The sequence below is a fragment of the Babylonia areolata genome, chromosome 14 (assembly GCF_041734735.1).
Source record: "Babylonia areolata isolate BAREFJ2019XMU chromosome 14, ASM4173473v1, whole genome shotgun sequence".
NCBI lineage: Eukaryota > Metazoa > Mollusca > Gastropoda > Neogastropoda > Buccinidae > Babylonia > Babylonia areolata.
In genome coordinates this window covers 27,787,876-27,810,375 of record NC_134889.1, presented here as the reverse complement: position 1 = coordinate 27,810,375, position 22,500 = coordinate 27,787,876, and the positions used below count along the sequence as shown (strand labels likewise).

The window sequence follows — 22,500 nt, the reverse complement described above, 5'->3', positions numbered from 1 at the left end:
GTGCAGACATACACACACACAGAGAAATATACATGCATATGTATAAATATGCACACACACACACACACACATATATATATATATATATATATATATATATATTGTCATATATATATATATTGTCAGAACAATTTTGATTGATATATATATATATATATCTGTGTGTGTAACAGTCAGAACAGCAGAGGAGGCAATTGCTGTCCCGACTTATTTAGGCCAGAATTTGATTATAGTGGAGAGTGTCTTGCCCAAGTTACATCCCCACTCTCTCCAGGCCAAGAGGGTTTCAGGACGGTCAGCATTGGGGATGGTTCCCAAAGGCCAACTAGCCCCCAAGGCTGAAGGACTAAGAGCCAATGCAATCTTGCCTCCGAGTTTGAGAGTCATAGTCCTTTCACAACACAGAGAGAGAGAGAGAGAGAGAGAGAGAGAGAGAGATTCCAGAAAAATAAAAATCCTCTCTGTTCCTCTTACCCGTGGTGTCAACCTCCTTCATCAGCCGAAGGAAGACGGGCCGAGCGTAGGACGGCAAGGAGCGCTGCAGGGCAGAGGTCAAGGACACAAGGTCAAGGCTGTTGTCCTCATCAGCAATGGCCGCCATCCCTGCACACCCCTCCGACCCTGCACGACAACAGAACGTCCAACTTTTTAACCTCCTTCTCCTATCATGTGCACCACTTCAGTGACGCACCTCTCACGCTGCTCATTCCAAGTCGCTCTGTACACGACCACACCCAGGTTTGTTTGTCTGTCTCAGCCACAGTACAGGCAGTCAACTTCTTCTTCTTCTTCTGCGTTCACTCGTATGCACACGAGTGGGCTTTTACGTGTATGACCATTTTTACCCCGCCATGTAGGCAGCCATACTCCGTTTTCGGGGGTGTGCATGCTGGGTATGTTCTTGTTTCCATAACCCACCGAACGCTGACATGGATTACAGGATCTTTAACGTGCGCATTTGATCTTCCTCTTGCATATACACACGAAGGGGGTTCGGGCACTAGCAGGTCTGCACATATGTTGACCTGGGAGATCGTAAAAATCTCCACCCTTTACCCACCAGGCGCCGTCACCGTGATTCGAACCCGGGACCCTCAGACTGACAGTCCAACGCTTTAACCACTCGGCTATTGCGCCCGTCAGGCAGTCAACAATCTGTACCTTTTTCGTATGACCCTTTTCTTACCCCGCCATGTAGGCGGCCATACTCCGTTTTCCGCACCTACCTGGCACCTCCACCCTGTAGACGACAGCCTGTTTTTTCACCTCCATGAAACTGAAGCCTACCTGGCTTTCCCATCCCGCAGATGATGGCATGCGTTGACACCTCCTTTTACCCCCGAAAACGGAGTATGGCTGCCTACAAGGCGGGGTAAAAACGGTCATACACGTAAAAACCCACTCGTGTGCATACGAGTGAACGTGGGAGTTGCAGCCTACGAACTCAGAAGAAGAAGAAGAAGACACCTCCTTGAAACCGGAACTCATACCCACCTGGCACTCTTTGACACCTAGAAAATGACACTGAAACTTTTGTCTTCTTCTTCGTTCATGGGCTGCAGCTCCCACGTTCACTCATATATATATATAGGTACAAGAGTAGGCTTTTGTGTGTATTACAGTTTATACCCTGCTGTGTAGGCAGCCATACTCCATTTTCAGGGGTGACAAAGAAACCTACCTGGCACCTCCACCTTGTAGATGACGGCCTGTTTTTACATCTCCTTGAAACTGAAACCTTCCTGACACTTACTGACACCCCATGACAGCATGCTTTGACGCCTCCTTGAAACTGGAACTGAAACTGAAACCTACCTGCACTCTCTGACACCTTGCAACTGAAACTGAAACCAGTCTGGTACTTCCGCCCAATGAAAGTGTGTTTCTGTTTTCACACCTCCATGAAACTGAAACCTACCTGGTACTTCCGCCCAATGAAAGTGTGTTTCTGTTTTTACACCTCCATGAAACTGAAGCCAATCTGGTACTTAATAATAAGAATAATAATAATAATAATGGTATTTATATAGCGCTGAATCTTGTGCATAGACAAATCAAAGCGTTTTCGCACAAGTCATTATCACGCACGCATAAATCTAAAACTGGAGAAACTGAAGACAAGGAAGAGGCAGGGAAGGGAGGCTATTTTGGGAAGAGGTGGGTTTTAAGGCCAGACTTGAAAGAGCTGAGTGTGGAGACTTGACGAAGCGAAAGAGGAAGTTCATTCCAATTGCAAGGTCCAGAGACAGAGAAAGAACAGCGGCCAACAGTCGAGTGTTTGAATCTGGGTATGCGTAAATAGAGTGGATCCGAAGCTGATCGTAGTGAGCGAGATGGAGTGTAGAGGTGAAGGCAGCCACAGAGATAGGAAGGGGCTGATTTGTGAATACTTCCGCCCAAAGACAGCATGTTTCTATGTTTATACACCTCCATGAAACTGAAGCCTAACTGGCACCTCCGCCCCATAGACAACAGCATGCTTTGACACCTCCAAGAAACTGAAACTGAAACCTACCTGCACTCTCTGACACCTTGAATCTGAAACTGAAACCAACCTGGTACTTCCGCCCAATGAAAGTGTGTTTCTGTTTTCACACCTCCATGAAACTGAAACCAACCTGGTACTTCCGCCCAATGAAAGTGTGGCTTCTATGTTTTTACACCTCCACGAAACTGAAGCCTAACTGGCATCTCCATCCCATAGACAACAGCATGCTCTGACACCTCCAAGAAACTGAAACCTATCTGCACTTTTTGACACCTTGCTACTGAAACTGAAACCAACCTGGTACTTCCTTCCACCCACTCACAGCACGTCTCTATGTTTTTACACCTCCATGAAACTGAAACCTTTACTTTTTTTTTAATCCAACTTTTTCATTCAAAGTTTTCTTTATCAACATTACAAAACATAATTATAAATTTTTTTTTAAAAATTCAAAAAAAACTGAAGGGAAAAAAAAAGATACTAGGGTATCAAAAAAAAATTCATCATTAAATGAAAAAAAAAAAAAAAAAGAAGAAAAGAAAACCACACCCATCCACAACGGAACTGAAAAACCCACCTGGCACCTCCACCCCGTAGACGACAGCGTCCCTCAGGCCCACATTGTTGGAGATGATGGCCTCCACCTCGCTGGTGGACACGTTCTCTCCACGCCAGCGGAAGGTGTCCCCCGTGCGGTCGTGGAAGTACAGGTAGCCCAGCTCGTCCATCAACAGAACGTCACCTGTAGGTAGTGGTGGTGGGGCGGGGCGGAGGGGGGGTAGTGGTCAGGTGGTGGTCAGGTCACAGCACGGACATGTGGACAGGTGTCAGATGGTTTAACTCATTCTGCCCCACATGCTACATGCCTGCTACTACAACTCCCCTGGTCAGTATCAGTATCAGTATCAGTTTCAGTAGCTCAAGGAGGCGTCACTGCGTTCGGACAAAATCTATATACGCTACACCACATCTGCCAAGCAGATGCCTGACCAGCAGCGTAACTCAACGCGTTTAGTCAGGCCTTGAGGAAAAAAAAAAAAATATATATATATATATATATAAATAATAAAATAAAATAACAAAAACAACAAAAAACAAACAAATAAATAAATAAAATTAAAAGAACTAAGCAAATAAATAAATAAATAATTAATAAATACATAAAAGAGAACTACTACTACTAATAATAATATTTAAAAGGCGCAAAAACTTGATGAAGTCAACTGTAAGCATACAAAAAGAAAAAACAAAAACAAACAAAAAACAAAACAAAAAAACAACTCCCCTGGACCAAGCACTACATGAGACCACTGCAGAATAAACAGGGTGGTTCACTAAAACGGCGAAAATCAATATAGAACTGTGGATTTAATCGGTCAAAGCAAGCCTTGTTTTCATGCTTCCGGAATCCGCAAATGGATTAGTTTGGAATGCCAACTGTACTGATCAAGAATGAACGAAATTAGAACAGTGTGCCGGTCGTATGAGAATAATCGTACCTGGTCTGCGGGGGAAAGTTATCATGGTATGAGTTAACTTGTACCTGGAGTAGAATGAGTTAAACACACGTGCGTGGTGGTGGTGGACACCATGCAGATGCACACATTTATGTGCGTCACATCACGCATACATGCATACACACTCATTCACGCACACAAGCACAAGTGTTATGTACATCACGCATGCATACACAGTCATTCACGCACACAAGCACACACGTTATGTACTTCACACACACACACACACACAAACAAACACACAGGTGTCAGATGTACATGTACATCATGCACACACACATGCACGCATGCATGCACACACATGCACGTGCATACACATGTACACATGTGTGCATGCACACAAAAACACACAAACACATACACATACAAAATCATAACTATGCATGCACAACTGCACATGCACACACACATATATATACATCTAATACACACACACACATATCAATTAATACTTTAAAAGTGGAAAGACATAAAATTGAACACACACACACACACACACACACACACACACAGTGGCATGCATGCATGCACAGCCACACCTCCTTCCCCCCCCCAACCCCCCACTACCTCCCCCTCACCCCCCACCCCCATATCAAACATCACTTTGAGAAGACACACACTGTGTGTTTGAAGGAACCAAGAAGTGAAACTAAAGCACTGGACTGACAACACTGAGAGTATGTAAAAAAAGAGTTAAAAAGACATATGGAGTGATGGCCTAGAGGTAACCCGTCCGCCTAGGAAGCAAGAGAATCTGAGAGCGCTGGTTCGAATCACGGCTCAGCTGCCGATATTTTCTCCCCCTCCACTAGACCTTGAGTGGTGGTCTGGACGCTAGTCATTCGGATGAGACGATAAGCCGAGGTCCCGTGTGCAGCATACACTTAGCGCACGTAAAAGAACCCACGGCAACAAAAGGGTTGTTTCTGGCAAAATTCTGTAGAAAAATCCACTGCGACAGGAAAAACAAATAAAACTGTGCGCAGGAAAAAATACAAACAAAAAAAAAAGGGGTGGCACTGTAGTGTAGCGACGCACTCTCCCTGGGGAGAGCAGCCCGAATTTCACACAGAGAAATCTGTTGTGATAAGAAGAAATACAAATACAAATATAATTATATAACTGTTTGTTTTCTTTCATGAAAAACAATAAACATACACACATCAAACTAACAATACATACGGTCAAACAACAACACGCATCTTCTTTCTCTCTCTCAGTCTCTCTTTTGATATCTCCGTCTCTCTTTCTGTCACTCTGTGTCTCTCTCTCTGTCTCAGTCTCACTCTCTCTCTCTCACTTTATGTCTCTCTCTCTCACTCTCTATCTACATGTCTCCTTCTCTCTCTCTTCCCCCCCCCCTCTCTCTCTCTCTCCATGTCTGTCTTTCTCTGTCTCACACTCTCTCTCTCTCCCTCTATGTCTCGGTCTCTCTCTCTCCCTCTATGTCTCGGTCTCTCTCTCTCCCTCCCTTTCTCCCTCTCCTCACCTGTCATGAAAGCCACATCCCCGCGCTTGAAGACGTCGTGCAGGATCTTTTTCTGCGTGGCTCCCTTGTTGACGTAGCCGTCAAACTCCCGCATGGGGTTGCCCTTGACGATCTTGCCCACCAGCTCTCCAAGCTCGCCTGTGTTTTGTACACAACACTGCTCTTAGCTCTTTGCGGCTCTCTTCGTCTCTTTTGTCGCTTAACCCTTTCACCGCCAAGCTCGCATTTATGCACAGGCGTGGTAGAGGACCCATGTCACCGAAAGGTGACCATTCATTAGTCTGTTATCCATGAGCCTACTGCTGTTAATGTTCGGTGGTAGGATGGGCCATAGTTTCTATACATCGCGGGCGGAATCCCCAGCTATTCTTAGCCACTGTCTTTTCTGTGTTTATACTACAAGGGAATTTTGTACCCTAAATTGACTGGCGGTGAAAGGGTTAACCTTTCCTCTATCCTCTTAACGGCCCCTTTGGACTCATTCTTCCCAACAGCTACAAGCCTGCCACTCCCCTGGACCAATTCTACAAGGTGGAGTCACACTGACCCTTTTATCCAACGAGTGGGCTTTAACCCTTAAGCCACTCGAGGTGACGCCCGCCGACTGCAGGTGCTCACCACTGTAGGCGACGCCCACCGACAAAACAATTAGAGTGACTTCCCACGACGCTCTTCTCTGTCCTGAATCACACAAAGTCACAATGTTTACATAAGGTGAAAGGTCAGTCTTTCACCTTCAGCCTCAATATCGTATTGCCTTTGTTTTTGAACAGGATGTGTCATTTTCACCGTGCGTTTTGACGGCAAACGAAGCAAACCGAACTGTGATCGCTCAACGTTCGCTATGGACGCTCAACCCAGTACTTCTAATGGAATTTGTGCTTCACGTCAATGTACTTTAGCTGACACTGTAAATATTATCACGAATGAAAGTCAAAACTCTCAATTCACTGCTGATAGTAACTCTGTGTAAGTGTGTGTTGACTCACCATTCAATCCGAATGACGAAACACACTGACAGCACTGACGAAAAGGAAGAAAGCCGTGCACGGAAAAAGCAGCGTGTTACTGCTTCAAGCGGGCTGCGATGTGCCAAGATAAAAATCGATTTTCACGAGCAATACTGACAATATGCAACAATCTCTGCATCATCATAAAGAAAAATTCAGCGAGATTGATTGAGTGGTTCTAATGATATAGTAGTTTGAGTACAGCAACCCCCATGTGTCTCAGTCAATGTCTTGCACAGGCAGTTTCTAGCTGTGCTCTGGCTAAGCTGACCTACCGTAAAGTTCGGTCTATAAGCCACAACTTTTTACCCCAGCTTCAACCTCTGTGGCTGATACAATGATGCGGCTTATTTGAGGATTTTAACGATCCCAGGAGTGTCACGTTCTCGTCTATTCTTAGCTGCCCTTCAACTCACCAAAATCATGATTTCTGTCCATGAATTTTTGGATGAGCTTCAGGATAGTGTGCTAACTGTTCACGTTTTATAAATCAAATCCGCCTTCAGATCAGCATTCAGTTCTACTCTGCTCAAGTGCACACCCTCATCATGCTGAAAACGCGATGTAATGCCTATGATGCAGCCTTCAAATTGAAGGTGATCGACCAAGCAGACAACAGTGCAAGTAGCAAACCAGGAGCGACCTCCACTTTGTGTTCACGTTCATGAAGTGAAAGCGACGCTGAAGTCAGTGACAAGATGGCGGAGGAAGCTGTGCTGGTTCTCTTCAACTCGGACACTGAAGACGAAGATTTCAGTGGATTCAGTGAGCAGGATGACGCTGAATAAATGTGACCATCCCTAAATTATGGATTTTATTTTCATTGTGTTTATTTATCATTTTTTTTGTAGCACTAGCAGTATTTTCACTTGCTTTTCTTTGTGTTGTTTCCGCTTGTGTTTATTTCATAACCTACAGTATCGACAGCTTTTCTGTAGTATCAATATGTGTTCCGGTACCGGTAATAAGTGCGGCTTATAAGCCAGTGCAGCTTATGTATGTATGAAATTCAATTTTTTCCAAAATTTAGTGGGTGCAGCTTATATGCCAGTGCACTCAATAGACCAAACTTTACAGTAGTTTCACTCCAGGCAGGCTGACTGACAGACGAGTGGTGAAAGGGTTAACACAACTCATACCTATTTTAACCCAGCCATTTTGGCAGCAAAAAAAAAAAAAAATCCCAAAAAACCAACCAACAAACAACCCACCAGGCTGAGCGTGCACACACATCCCGCTGCTGTCCCTCACGGGGTTCCCTGTCTCGGGGTCCACCTTCACCAGGGTCACGGGGTAGAGGAAGGGAGCGATGCGTGTGGTGAACCCCACGGCCCCCACTTTGTTCTCAAAGTTCACTGCAACATAACAGCTGAGTGGTTAACCCACTTTGTTTTCAAAGTTCACTGCAACATAACAGCCAAGTGGTTAACCCATTTTGTTTTCAAAGTTCACTGTAACATAACAGCTCAGTGGTTAACCCACTTTGTTCTCAAAGTTCACTGCAACATAACAGCTGAGTGGTTAACCCACTTTGTTCTCAAAGTTCACTGCAACATAACAGCCAAGTGGTTAACCCACTTTGTTTTCAAAGTTCACTGCAACATAAAAGCTGAGTGGTTAACCCACTTTGTTCTCAAAGTTCACTGCAACATAACAGCCAAGTGGTTAACCCACTTTATTTTCAAAGTTCACTGCAACATGCGCAACAACCAAAGGATTAACCCACTTTGTTTTCAAAGTTCACTGAAACATAACAGCCAAGTGGTTAACCCACTTTGTTTTCAAAGTTCACTGCAACAGGCGCAACTTAACAGCAAAGTGGTTAACTCACTTTGTTTTCAAAGTTCACTGCAACATAAAAGCTGAGTGGTTAACCCACTTTGTTTTCAAAGCTCACAGCAACAGGCACAACAGTCGAGTGGTTAACCAGACTTGAAAGAGCTGGGTGCAGAGACCTGACAACATAACGCCCCCCCCCCCCCCCCCCGCCCCCTCTGCCCCCCGTTCCCCTCCCCCCTCCCCTTACCCCCAAACAAACCCCGCTCACCAACACTGCAGTTGCCCTCGGTGGCCCCGTAGAACTCCCCGATGACGCTGACGCCGAACCTCTCCTGGAACTGGCGCCAGATCTGCGGCTTGACTCCGTTGCCGAACATGAGGCGCACCCTGTGCTGCTGCTCCTCGGGCCGGAAGGGCTGGGCCAGGAGGTAGCGGCAAATCTCCCCAATGTACTGGGCCACCTGCCACAAGCACCTGCCGTCGTTATCGTAGCTTTACAAGCAGCGTTTACAGCACTGATAATGTGATATCTTGACAAAAAAACAAAAAGAAAAAAAAGAAAAGAAAAATTTTAAGAAAAGAAATGGCGATCAAACATCTGAAACAGTATTTATAGCATAGATAATATGATCTTAAAAAAAGAAAAAAAAAAAAGAAAAAAAAGGAAAGCAAAGAAAAGAACTAGCGATCATGTATCAGAATGTGATCAACACAGAGGTATTGATTCGTTTAATGTGTCATTCAAACAGCAATGAAAAACACTGATTCCCAAAATTAAGAAGGAAAACCAAAAAACCAAAACAAAACAAAAACACAAGCTTTTTCATCTGTACATACACACGCACATGCACGCACGCACACATGCACACACACACACACACGCACTCACACTCACGCACACAAACACACAGGACACAGAAGATATGAATTCACAGTCCTAACAGCATAATCTTTAACATTTAACCATTTTTAATAATAATAATAATAATAATAACAATAATGTACATTTATGTAGCGCCCTTTCTCTCCAAGAGCTCAAGGCGCTTTACATGAAAGAAAAACAGATTACAAGTTATATAAATCATTCATGACCACTCTTTCTCAAAACCCCTCCCCCCCTACCCACACTCTCCCTTTCCCACTCCATATATATCAAAATTGAGCTGACAAGGGTGGTGTTGGAGAACAAGGAAGCTGAGAGTGCTTATAGATAGGTTTTAAAAAGATGAGCTTTTAGTCATGAGTAAAAAGCAGAAACAGAAGCAGATGCACGGATATGAGGAAGGTTGTTCCAGATGTGAGGAGCAGCAAAGAAGAAAGAGCGTTCACCATAGGTTCTTGTATTGACGCAAGGAAGTTTCAAAAGGTAACAGTCAGAGGAAGAGCAGAGATTTCTTGAGGTCAGAAAGATATGTAGGTCCTGCGGAGTGGAAAGCAGAATAGCAGAGACATGCAACTTTGTATTTAATACTCAATTTGTCGCAGCTCCTCTAGGGTCCAATACAGTTTGGCTTCCACTGCTGTCGGTGTTGGCCAGTACTTCCTCCTGGATGCTGCATGCGTCGTACAGTCTTGAAGGATGTGGTCGGTCATCATTGGTCCCTCACCTCAAGGGCACTCTCCACTGTCCAATGCCAAATTTTGTGTGCATGTGATGGAGCAGGCGGTTGTGTCCAGTCCTCAGGCGGAAGATCTTGACCTGTTCCCGTCATTCCAGCAAATGGTATCTGTCTTCTGGGTTATATTTGGGTGCTGGAGGCGCCACTTTATTCCTTGCTGTGCCTTGATGATTGTCTTGATTTCATCGTATGACACCAGCTTGTTGGCCTGCTCCTTCTGTGCACCGTCTTTTGCCAGAATGTCTGCTTTTTCGATGCCTCTGATGCCACAGTGTGCTGGTATCCATTGTATCACCACTTTCTCCACTCTGGCACTCAGGGCAACAGGGGCTAAAGTGAGATAGTTCTGTTCTTTGCAGTGGGAGTTCTTGAGGGCTTGGAGTATGGAGAGAGCGTCTGAGAACACCACCACCTGCCCTGTTGTTCTTGTGGAGTTCAGCGAGACTGTTGTGGCTGCCTCACAGAGGGCTTCTCGCTCAGCTCAGAAGTTGGTGGAGTATTTTCCTGTTGGGATTGCAATTTCTTCATCTCTGTCTTTGTATCGGAGGAAGATTCCAGCTCCACCATCCCTCATTGCTTCTGTCGCGGAGCCATCTGTAAAGACATGGGTCAGGTCTTCCTGGGGGTACTGGCTGCAGATGTACTCCATGGCCAGGGCCTTCCTTTGGGAATTCTCAATTCAATGGGGAGCCAATGTAGACTGCAGAGGTGAGGAGAAATGTGATCAGTACGTGGGACTCTGAGAGTCAGACGGGCAGCATTGTTTTGAAGTTTTTTAATTTGCTGAAGAATATTATGCAGACAGCCTATGAGAAGGAGAATTACAGTAGTTGATTCGTGGCAGCACAAAAGCAGGAATAAGAGTTTTAGTAGTTTCAACAGAAAAGCACTGACGGATAGAGCTGATGCGACAAAGTTCACAACTGTCTATGCATATCAGATTTACTACCTGAGTATGTATGCTGAGCTTTGAGTCAAGAATGATTCCAAGGTTCCTTGCTGTTTTAGAAAACTGAACTGTGGCATCACGGATCACAACAGAGGTAGGAAAAGAAGTAGATGTGGACATTATTTCACAGGAAATAATCGTAGCTTCAGTTTTTGTGTTTTTTTAATTAAAAAAAAAAAAAAAAATCAATATATTATTTCTGCCTAACAACTAACACACACAGCCTACCGTGCAGTTGTACTTGACGCAGTCTTTCCAGAACTGGCTGGCGGAGAACTTGGGACGCATGGCGACAGTGGCGCCGCACTGGATCACCTGACCGATTCCCAGAATGCCCCCGGCTGTGTGGTACAGCGGCAAGATGTCGTACACGATGTCGCTGGGCTTGATGCGGAACACATCGTTGATGCCGTACGACATGTAGAAGAACCTGTGTACAGACACTGCATGATGGAGTTCAGTTTGTATGTGTGTGTGAGTGTATGTTGTTTTTTTTTTGTGTGTGTGTGTGTGTACATGGGTACGTGTGTGTGTGTACGTGTGTGTGCATGTTGCTTTTTTTGTGTGTGTGTGTGTGTGTGTGTGTGTGTGTGTGTGTGTGTGTGTGTACATGTGTACCTGTGTGTGTGTACATGTGTACCTGTGTGTGTGTACATGTGTACCTGTATGTGTGTGTGTGTGTGTGTGTGTGTGCGAGTGTGTGTGTGCGTGTGTGTATGTTGTTGCTTTTGTGTGTGAGTGTGTGTGTGTACATGTGTACCTGTGTGTGTGTGTACGTGTGTGTGTGTGTGTGTGTGTGTGTGTAGCTTTTTTTTTGTGTGTGTAGCTTTTTTTTTTTGTGTGTAGCTTTTTGTGTGTGTGTGTGTGTGTGTACATGTGTATGTGTGTGTGTGTGTGTGTGTGTGTGTGTGTGTGTATGTGTGTATGTGTGTTTGCGTGAGTGTGTGTGTGTGTGTGTGTGTGTGTGTGTGTGTGTGTATGTGTGTGTGTGTTTGCGTGAGTGTGTGTGTGTGTGTGTGTGTGTGTGTGTGTGTGTGTGTGTGTGTGTGTATGCTTGTGGTGTTTGTGTAAAAACAGCCATTTGGGTAAAAAAAAACACCAAAAAAAACACCAAAACAAAAACAGCCACTTGTAGACCTGGATAGGAGTCAAAATGGGAGCTTAGCCCACAAAGAACAGAAAGAAAGAAATAACAGAAGAAAAGAAAAACCAACAACAACAACCCAACAAACATCAAGCATCTGAAGGCCTGACCCACTCCAACACAACACCAGAATGAAATCACAACAGTCTTTCCCTAATATCCGCCAACAACAATACTATGCCTGTGGCCAGAACAAGCCTTACTCATGTTCCTAAGTGCTCTGTCCCCACCTCTGGACCGCACGCAAGGAACGATCTCCTTCAGCTCTTTCTCTTCATCAAACTTCTGCACTCCCTCAGTTTCGATACCCCTCCACTTCCGTGCTTGGGGCGAGTCCTGTCAATGTCGTCAGTGTCGGCAGATTCATGGGGGGCTGTTGTTTGAGGGACGTGGTGGCGGTCTCCACTCTGGGGTGGGAGGGGGGAACGCTCACTCAGTCTGGCTCCGCGACTAAGCCGTTATTGTCGTTAGTAGGGGGGCTTAGTAGGTGGTGTCCTAAGTATGTTAAAATAGAACAGGCACCACTGAACACCACCGAAGTGACTCAGCAGCAGTGCAGGGTCTCCTCTGGTGTGTGGCCTCCTGGCGACCTAACATCGATGGTTCCCTGTGGACTGCCGACGCTGGAACTGCGACGGACGAACCCGGGTGTGGCCATGTATGGGGGAATCTAAATGAGCAGCATGGGAGTAATGCCACTGAAACGGCGCAGATGATGGGACAGCATAAAAAAACAAACAAAAAAACAAACACAAAAAACAAACTTCTGCACTGAGCTCCTTCCAGTCAGGTCCTAAAACCTGCCTCTTTCCAAAAAAGAAGTGGAGTGATGGCCTAGAGGTAACACGTCTGCCCAGGAAGCGAGAGAATCTGAGCGCGCTGGTTCTAATCACGGCTCAGCCACTTATATTTTCTCCCCCTCCACTAGACTTTGAGTAGTGGTCTGGACGCTAGTCATTCGGATGAGATGATAAACCGAGGTCTCATGTGCAGCAAGCACTTAGCACACGTAAAAGAACCCACAGCAACAAAAGGGTTGTTCCTGGCAAAATTCTGTAGAAAAATCTGCTTCGATAGGAAAAACAAATAAAACTGCACGCAAGAAAAAATACAAAAAAAAAGGGTGGCGCTGTAGTGTAGCAAAGCGCTCTCCGTGGGGAGAGCAGCCTGAATTTCACACAGAGAAATCTGCTGTGATAAAAAGAAATACAAAATACAAAACCCACCCCTCCCTTCCATCTATCTGATCTACAGTGTCTCTTCCTTTCTGTTTACACGTAAATCTATAATATCGATCCCTCCCAATCAATCAAGTTACGCATGCATGTGATTCTGAGCGTGTGGTGTGAAAGCGCTTTGGTTTGCTTCTGTCAAAAGATATCACCACTGCATAAAAACATTCATAATTATCATAATCATTACTGCTCTTATCATATTATTATTATTACTATTATTGTTACAATTACCATTATATCATCATCTTCTTCTTGTGTACAGAACTATCTTTTCAATACACATGCACAGAGAGAGAGAGAGAAAAAGAGAGTGTGTGTGTCACTTTCATAGACACCTGGTGTGCGTCACTGACATACATACCTGGTGTGTGTCACTGTCTGACATACAAACCTGGTGTGTGTCACTGTCAGACATACCTGGTGCATGTCACTGTCATACATACCTGGTGTGTGTCACTTTCATACACACCTGATGTGTGTCACTGACAAACATACCTGGTGTGTGTCACTGTCAAACATACCTGGTGTGTGTCTGGTGTCTGTCACTGTCAAACATACCTGGTGTGTATCATTGTGTCTGTCACTTTCATACACACCTGGTGTGTGTCACTGTCAAACATACCTGGTGTGTGTCTGGTGTCTGTCACTTTCATACATACCTGGTGTGTCACTGTCAGACATAGCTGGTGTGTGTCACTGTAATACACACCTGGTGTGTGTCACTGCCAGACATAGCTGGTGTGTGTCACTGTCATACATACCTGGTGTGTGTCACTGTCATACATACCTGGTGTGTGTCACTGTCAAACATACCTGGTGTGTGTCACTGTCATACATACCTGGTGTGTGTCACTGTCATACATACCTGGTGTGTGTCACTGTCAAACATACCTGGTGTGTGTCACTGTCTGTCATACATACCTGGTGTGTGTCACTGTAATACATACCTGGTGTGTGTCACTGCCAGACATAGCTGGTGTGTGTCACTGTCATACATACCTGGTGTGTGTCACTACACTGTCATACATACCTGGTGTGTGTCACTGTCATACACACCTGGTGTGTGTCACTGACATACATACCTGCCGTGTGTCACTGTCTGACATACATACCTGGTGTGTGTCACTGTCAAACATACCTGGTGTGTGTCACTGTCAAACATACCTCGTGTGTGTCACTGTCAAACATACCTGGTGTGTGTCACTGGTGTGTGTCACTTTCATACATACCTGGTGTGTGTCACTGTCATACATACCTGGTGTGTGTCACTGTCAATCATACATGGTGTGTGTCACTGTCAAACATACCTGGTGTGTGTCAATTTCATACATACCTGGTGTGTGTCACTGTCATACATACCTGGTGTGTGTCACTGTCTGTCATACATATCTGGTGTGTGTCACTGTCATACATACCTGGTGTGTGTCACTGTCATACACACCTGGTGTGTGTCACTGTCTGACATACATACCTGGTGTGTGTCACGACTGCTGCCTTGGGCAGGCCTGTGGTTCCTGATGTGTAGATGTAGAACAGTTTGTCTGATATAACAAAAAAAACAAAGCACGAAACATAACAACCCATAAATTATCTGTATCACAAGAGAAACATGACAGCAGCAGGTTTCATGATTCCAGAAAACAGTTTAACTCTCTCCATACGAACGGCGAAAGAGACGACGTTAACAGCGTTTCACCCCAGTTACCATCATCAAAATATTGCAAGCGGAAGGCTCTTATACTGAAGAGGTGAATGTTGACAAAGAATACCACAATTCTGACGACGGAAGCTAAAGGTTGGGTCATTCAGACACCCACTGGACATCCGAGGGATCTGTGTAGAGGAGAAGAGAGGACTGGCCGTACTGAGTGAGTTAACCGCAGCGTGTGAACGCTCGGTCACTAAAAGCGGTTCAAAGGCCTCGAGTTTTTATTCAGCGAATCACTGAAAATGATGCGCATTAGAAATATCTTTTTCAGAGGTTGGGGGAACTGCCATTTTGACTCAGGATTTCGTTATCAATGTGTGGTAGTGCAAGAAATGCTTGGGCAGGTTGGGGGAAGAGGGGGAAGGGGGGTGCAGGGGGGGGCGGGGGGGGTGGGGGGTGGGGGGTGGATGAGTTGTCACTGAGTCATAATCATATCCAGCTTATCTTCCATCATAACACAATCATCAGCAAACTGATGCCCATCAAGCAACAAAAAAACAAAACAAAAAAAATAAAAAAAAATCCCAACAACAACAAAATGATGAATGGTATGCCATTACCTGAATTGGTTTGAGGAGGGCTCGTGGACATTAATTAAACAGACGCAGTAACACAAGCGCAGTAAGTAATCTAATCAACGACAAGCACCACTACAACCCTAAAGCACGTCGTTCATTGTGCAGGCCTGCTGCTGCTTTAACTCCATGTCACATCTGTGCCTGTATATAATGTATCATACGTGAGTGTGATGTGTGCCAGCGTGCGCGAAAATCTGCTTTCGCTTGGGGTATGTCAGTGTGTGCATGTGTTCTCTCTCTCTCTCTGTGTGCGTCTTTTCATCTCATGATCAAATAAAGGAAGCCGTAAAAAAATTTTTTTTAAAATTAATAATAATAATAATAATCATAACAGTAACACATTAACAGTAATGATAATGATAATAATAATAAGAAGAAGATGAGGAAGAATGACAGTAACAACAGAAACAACAACAACAGCAACAATAATAATAATAATATCAGTAATAATAATAATAATAATAATATAATATCTGTGAAAAAACAACAAACCAACAACTTAAATTCCTAGTAGTAGTAGTAATAATAATAATAATAATAATAATAATAATATCATCTATACAAAAAAAAACACTTAAATTCCCACCACACCCCCAGTCCCAAACCCTGGCCCCTGAAGCTCTCTGCTGGGTGGGGTGAGTGGACAGTAAAAAAAAAAAAAAAACAACAAAAAAACAGGAAGCTGTCAGACAGTACCCCCCAAAAAACCCACAACTCCCCCCTCCCCTCCCTCCCCAAAACAAACTACAACTGCCACCCTTCCACCCCCCCCCCCCCCCCACACACACACACCCCTCCCCAAAGCCCCCTGGGCCCTCACCCCTGAAGGTCTGCTGGGTGGAGGGAGGAGGGTAGGTGCTGGCTCTGTCCAGGAACTGGTCGAGGTGGGTGGGCATCAGGTCGTTGGAGGCCATGCGTCCGCTGCAGAACAGCCGCATGTGGGCCGGCAGCTCCGGCAGTATGTCCTTCACCGCTGTGTTTTGCACACAGACAGCATACACACACACACAGCACACACACACACACACAGACATAGCACGCACACACACAGCACACACACACACACACACCCACAGCACACACACACACAAGCAAACACATATAGACACACACACACAAGCAAACACATATAGACACACACACACATACACACAGACATAGCACACACACACACACACAAGCAAACACACAGCATGCACACACACACACACACACACACACACACACAGAGCATGCACACACACACACACAAACACACACAGCATGCACACACACACACACACACACACAAAGCACACAGACACACACACACACAACACACACACACAGAGCACAGCATGATACTACAGTTCAGGGTTGTAGTTGGACTGTGTTGTGTTGTGTTGTGTTGTGTTGTGTTGTATTGGTTATGTTGTGTTGTGTTGTGTTGTTGCACTGTGTTTTGCTGTGTTGTAATCTTTCTTTCTCATTACTTTGGAGTGAATATTCTAAAATAAGCAGAAAAAAACAACAAAACAGCTTCTTCAATTTTCCATCACCCATGCTATATTGTCAGGTTTCTTGCAGTAAAGAACTCCGCAGTCCATCGCAAGGACACTACCCCCCCTCCTCCCCAACACCCCCCATGCCCCCTACCCTGAATCCTCCACCCCACCGTCCCAGACCCCCCCCCACCCCCTCCTCACCACTGTTCTCTGTCTGACCACACAGTTTCTCCTCAAGGCCCACCACATCGTGCCACAATTTTGCATGATTTCAGTTTCGTTTTCTCAAGGAGGGAGGCGTCGTCACTGCATTTAGACAAATCCATCAACACAACAGGAAACGAATGATGAGCGCCCAGTGGCAGCCGTCAGTCGGCTCTACCCAGGTAGGCAGCCTGTGGTGCAAATGTCCCCGTGTATGTAAAGTGCTTAGAGCTTGGTCTCTGACCGAGGATAGGCGCTACAGAAGTATCCACATCCATCAACACAACACCACACCTGCAAGGCAGCATAACCCAATGGGCTTGTTCAGGCCTTGAGCGCATTAATGCTTCAATATTTGTGTACCTATCAGAGGCGCCAAATCCTGTGAGGCCAACAGAATTGCTGCAGCAGAGCAACGCAGACAGGCCAGGAAAAAGCAGTTGCCAGCAAGTCCCCGACAGCCGCCACCATCCCCTGTCCACACTGCGTCAGAACCTTCCGGGCGCGGATTGGTCTGACCAGTCATCTGCGCACCCACAGAGCCCAACCCACCCACCCCCAGGATGACTAGATGGTCCTCGTCGATCCCGACAGACGAACCACACATATCAGAGTGGATTTCTTCTTCAGAATTTTGCCCGAGGACAACATTCTCATTGCCACGGGTTCTTTTTCAGTGCGCAAAGTGAGTGCTGCACACGGGACCTCATCAGTATATATCATCATATCTGAATGACGAGACACTCAGTTTGATTTTCCAGTCAAAAAAAAAAAAAACTTGGGAGAAAAGGGCAAGAAGAACGGGATTTGAAACCACACCCTCACGGACTCTCTACCCGCAGCTTAGCATCTGATTTTCCAGTCAAACTTGGAAAGAACGGGCAAGAGCGGGATTCGAAACCTACACCCTCACGGACTCTCGATCTCTATTCGCAAGCTGAGCATCGTAACAATTCTGCCACCTTGACACACACACACACACACACGCATGCACGCACACACACAACAACAAACAACAACAAAAAAACACATGAACAAACAAACCGCACCTTCCGACATCTCTCCGCCAAAGATGAGAGCCTTGGCATCGGCAGCGTTGATGCAGTGAGCCAGTGGCTTCAGTCGAAGGTTGAAGTTGATGAGGGCGCTGACCACGCCGATCTTGGACAGGCCCAGCCAGAAGCAGACGAAGTCGGGGCGGTTCTCCATGAAGAGAGCCACTGTGTCCCCCTTGCGGTACCCGGCCTCATAGAAGAAGTTGGCCACGCGGTTAGTGTGCTCTTCCACCTGCCCGTAGGTCCATGTCTGGTCCTCGAACAGGAAGCACGGCTTCTCCGGGTGCTTCTTCGCCTGGGCCTGTGGGTGTGTTAGATACAGATATATATATATATATATATATATTGAGAGAGAGGGAGGGAGAGAGAGAGAGGGGGAGAGAGAGACAAGCACACGTACACACACATACACACACACACACTAACAAGAGAGAGAGGGGAGAGAGAGAGAGAATGAGAAAGGGGACTTGGAGAGAGGGAGAGAGAGAGAGAGAGAGAGAGAGAGAGAGAGAGAGAGAGAGAGAGAGGAGAGAGTGGAAGGAGAGAAAGAGAGGGGAGAGAGAGAGAGACAAGCACATGTACACACACACACACACACACACACACACAGACACACACATGCACACACACGCGCGCACACACACACACACACACACACACAAACAAGAGAGAGAGGGGAGAGAGAGAGAGAGAAAGAGAAAGGGGGCTTGGAGAGAGATAGAGAGGAGAAAGAGAGAGAGATATAAAGAGAAAGAGACACACACAAACAAAAACAAGAGGGGGGAAGGCAGAGAGGAGAGAGAGAGACAGAGAGAGAGAGAGAGAGAGAGAGAGAGAGAGAGAGAGAGAGAGAGAGAGAGAGACAAGCACACGTACACACACATACACACACACAAACAAGAGAGAGGGGGGGAGAGAGAGAGAGGGGACTTGGAGAGAGATAGAGAGGGGAGAGAGAGAGATAAAGAGAGAGAGGCAGAGAGACACACACAAAACAAAAACAAGAGGGGGGGGGGGAGGCAGAGAGGAGAGAAAGAGGGGAGAGAGAGAAAGAGAGAGAGGAGAGAGAGGAGAAAGAGTGAGATAGAGAGAGGGAGGAGAGAGAGGAGAAAGAGTGAGAGAGAGAGAGGGAGGAGAGAGTGGAAGGAGAGAAAGAGAGGGGGGAGACAGACAGAGAGAGAGAGAGAGAACTTAGAACTTAAAACGTTTTTTATTCAATGATTAAGATTTTAGGCATGGCCTATTCTTCCAATCTGTCATTGAAAGAGAGAGACAGACAGACAGAGACAGACAGACAGATACAGAGACAAAGAGACAGAGAGAAGTGGAGGGGTGGCCAAGTGAAGCCAGAGAATCTGTGCGCAGAGGATCAAATCCCACCATTGCCAGTGTTTTCTCCTCCTGAATTGTGGCCTGGTGGTGAAGGGTTCACCCATGAAGCGACACAATCTGAGCATGCAGGATCAAATCTAACACTCCCTAGTATTTCCCCCCTCTCCACTGGACCTTTAAGGGTGGTCTGGACGCTAATCATTCAGATGAGATGATTTGGTTTTTTTTTTTTTGTTTTTTTGCTGCCCCGTCATCTGCCCCATTTCAGTGGCATTACTCCCACACCACTCATTTAGATTCCCCCATACACGGCCACACCCGGGTTTGTCCATCGTAGTACCAGCGTTGGCAGTCCACAGGGAACCGTCGATGTTAGGTCGCCAGGAGGCCACACACCAGAGGAGACCCTGCACTGCTGCTGACTCACTGAAATGATTTGTTGTTGTCTCGTTCATCATTTATCAGATGGATTCCCCTGTCTCCTCGACAATAGTGGCAGTACGTCGCAGGTCCTCCAGTCCTCTGTAGAGCTTATGGGCCGCTGGGATTGATTGGGTCGGGCCAGGTTTTCTCTCGAAGCACTTGGTGGGGTGGGCAGGACTGCAGCAGATGTTCTGTTGTCTGGCTGCCTGTTCTGCAGGGGCACTGCTCTGTGTCGCCGATATGGAGTTTCGTGGAAAGGTGGTGTTTCAGGCAGTTGTGGCCTGTCCTGAGCCTGAAAATGGCTACTTGCTCTCAACGAGTCAGCAGGTAGTACGGGTCTGCTCTATTGTGGCGTGGATGCTGCTGCTTCCACTTGGCCTTAATGATGAGATGATTAATTCAAATGAATTCCCGTGTGCATGAGCATGCACTTAGCACACATAGAAGAACCCACTGTGCCCAGTGAAAAGGTTGTTCCTGGCAAAATTTTGTCGAAAAATTCACTTTGACAGGAATACAAATACACAAAGTTTGCAATGTTGCAGGCAGAAAAAAGAAAAGAAAAGAATGAAAGAAAGACAAAAAAAAAGAAGAAAAAAAAAAAAGGGTGGGTGCAATATAGCAAAGGGTGGTGCAGTACAGCAAAAATGCTCTCCCTGCTTGGGGACAACAAGAGCCCAAACTTCACAATCACAGAGAGAGAATCTGTTGTGATAAAATGTAATACATCATTGCAAAAATCATGTACATGATAATATAATACTGCTGTCACTGCACTCTGTTGCCATCCACATTCCCCCACACCCCCCATTTCCCCCGCCCCCCACAATCTCCCTCCTATTGCTCTCCATTCCCTGTTGACAACTGTGAACATATTAATAAATGTGTGTACACGTGCGTGCACATGCATATATGTATACATACATGTCTGCTTGCTATACTATACTCTGTGTTGATTTTTGTTTTGTATTTTATTATGAACAAACTGCTGTTCATCATATATATACATATATATATATATATGTGTATGTGTGTGTGTGTGTGTGTGTGTGTGTGTGTGTGTTTAATCATACTTCATAGTACGGTGTTCTCTTACTGCAATTATTACATGTGGATGACTGTGATTAATGCATATAATGAGGCTTATATCTACTTATAATTCAATTCTTTTATGTCTTATACATGACTAGATAAACAGATACAGTGAGATAGATAGACAGACATACATCACACACACACACACACACACACGCATCTCTATATCTATATTCTCTCTCTCTCCCCCCCCCACTCTCTATCTACACACACACACACATATATAAATAAAATTAAAAATATATATGTGTGTGTGTGTGTGTGTGTGTGTGTGTGTGGAGAGAGAGAGAGAGAGAGAGAGAGAGAGAGAGAGAGAGAGAGAGATCTATATTGAATGATCGAGATTCTCATAATATGCTATCCATCTAACATGCACCACCAATTAATTTCTCGCATTGGAAATGATATTCGGAGTACTCTGTATTCTGTGTTTTCACACACTGTTGCCATCTCAGCTCACCTGGAAGAGTTTGGCAATGGTCATGTTGTTTCTGGTGTGAGACCGCACCTTCAGGTTCACCATCAGAAGAGCCTTGAGAGCTCTGAAAGACAATTATATAATTCTATACATCTTTACATGTGAAAAAAAAACACAAAAAAAACATCAATGGAAAATTAGAATGTTAAACAGTGATGACAGTGACATGGTTGTGTTAGGAATTGTGTGAATCTATTACAGGTTTGAAAAAAAAAAAATCTCTAAATATATACCTATAATGTTATTTATATCTATTAGTTATGCTGAAAGGAGGAGTTTGTATTATACTCCATGTTTGGTGTTACATATACTTACCATGTCAAACTGATGCAAGTATTAGTTATGCTGAACATGTCTTTTTCATTTTTAATCTGTTGGTTTATATTTTTGTCTTTTGATGTCATCATACCCCCTGAAAACAGAGTATGGCTGCCTACATGGTGGGGGTAAAAACGATCATGAATACATGTAAAAGCCCACTCATGTGTACATACAAATGAATATGGGATTTGCAGCCCATGAACGAAGAAGAAGATGATGTCTTCATGTTCTTAATATTATGCTTGCATTTTATCGTGTAATTCTGCATGTGTGTGTACATGACTTCTATGGGTGTTTGAGTATAAAACAAATCCGCTGTGATTGTGTGGGGGATTAATTTCATCATTAAATCAATAATGTGATGTACTGTATGGAAAGTTGTATTTTACTGCTTTCCTCCACTGTCAGATTCATACTGTGAGAACTACTACTGCATAACTAAGATTAGAATTATATTATTATTCTAAATCATAGGAACAACAATGCCGCGTATATCAGAAACTGCCAATATCAATAAGAAACACACAAAAAAAATATTCATAATTATCTTGTTTTCACAAATCAATTTTGTGAAAATAACATTTTCAGAATA

General features: G+C 45.0%; 1 protein-coding gene across 1 annotated transcript in view; it reads right to left on the bottom strand.

The window, feature by feature from the left end:
• LOC143289969 (long-chain fatty acid transport protein 1-like) overlaps window positions 1–22,500 on the bottom strand; it is a 37,716-nt gene that overhangs the window by 12,512 nt on the left and 2,704 nt on the right. Inside the window, exons 2-11 of the mRNA XM_076599249.1 lie at window positions 21,570–21,651; window positions 18,254–18,560; window positions 16,337–16,489; window positions 14,702–14,771; window positions 11,080–11,281; window positions 8,552–8,744; window positions 7,716–7,859; window positions 5,495–5,632; window positions 3,066–3,230; window positions 475–621 (exon numbers count right to left, since the gene is read on the bottom strand). Of these exons, the coding sequence (XP_076455364.1) occupies window positions 475–621; window positions 3,066–3,230; window positions 5,495–5,632; window positions 7,716–7,859; window positions 8,552–8,744; window positions 11,080–11,281; window positions 14,702–14,771; window positions 16,337–16,489; window positions 18,254–18,560; window positions 21,570–21,651 (1,601 nt within the window). The remainder of the gene's footprint in view (window positions 1–474; window positions 622–3,065; window positions 3,231–5,494; window positions 5,633–7,715; window positions 7,860–8,551; window positions 8,745–11,079; window positions 11,282–14,701; window positions 14,772–16,336; window positions 16,490–18,253; window positions 18,561–21,569; window positions 21,652–22,500) is intronic.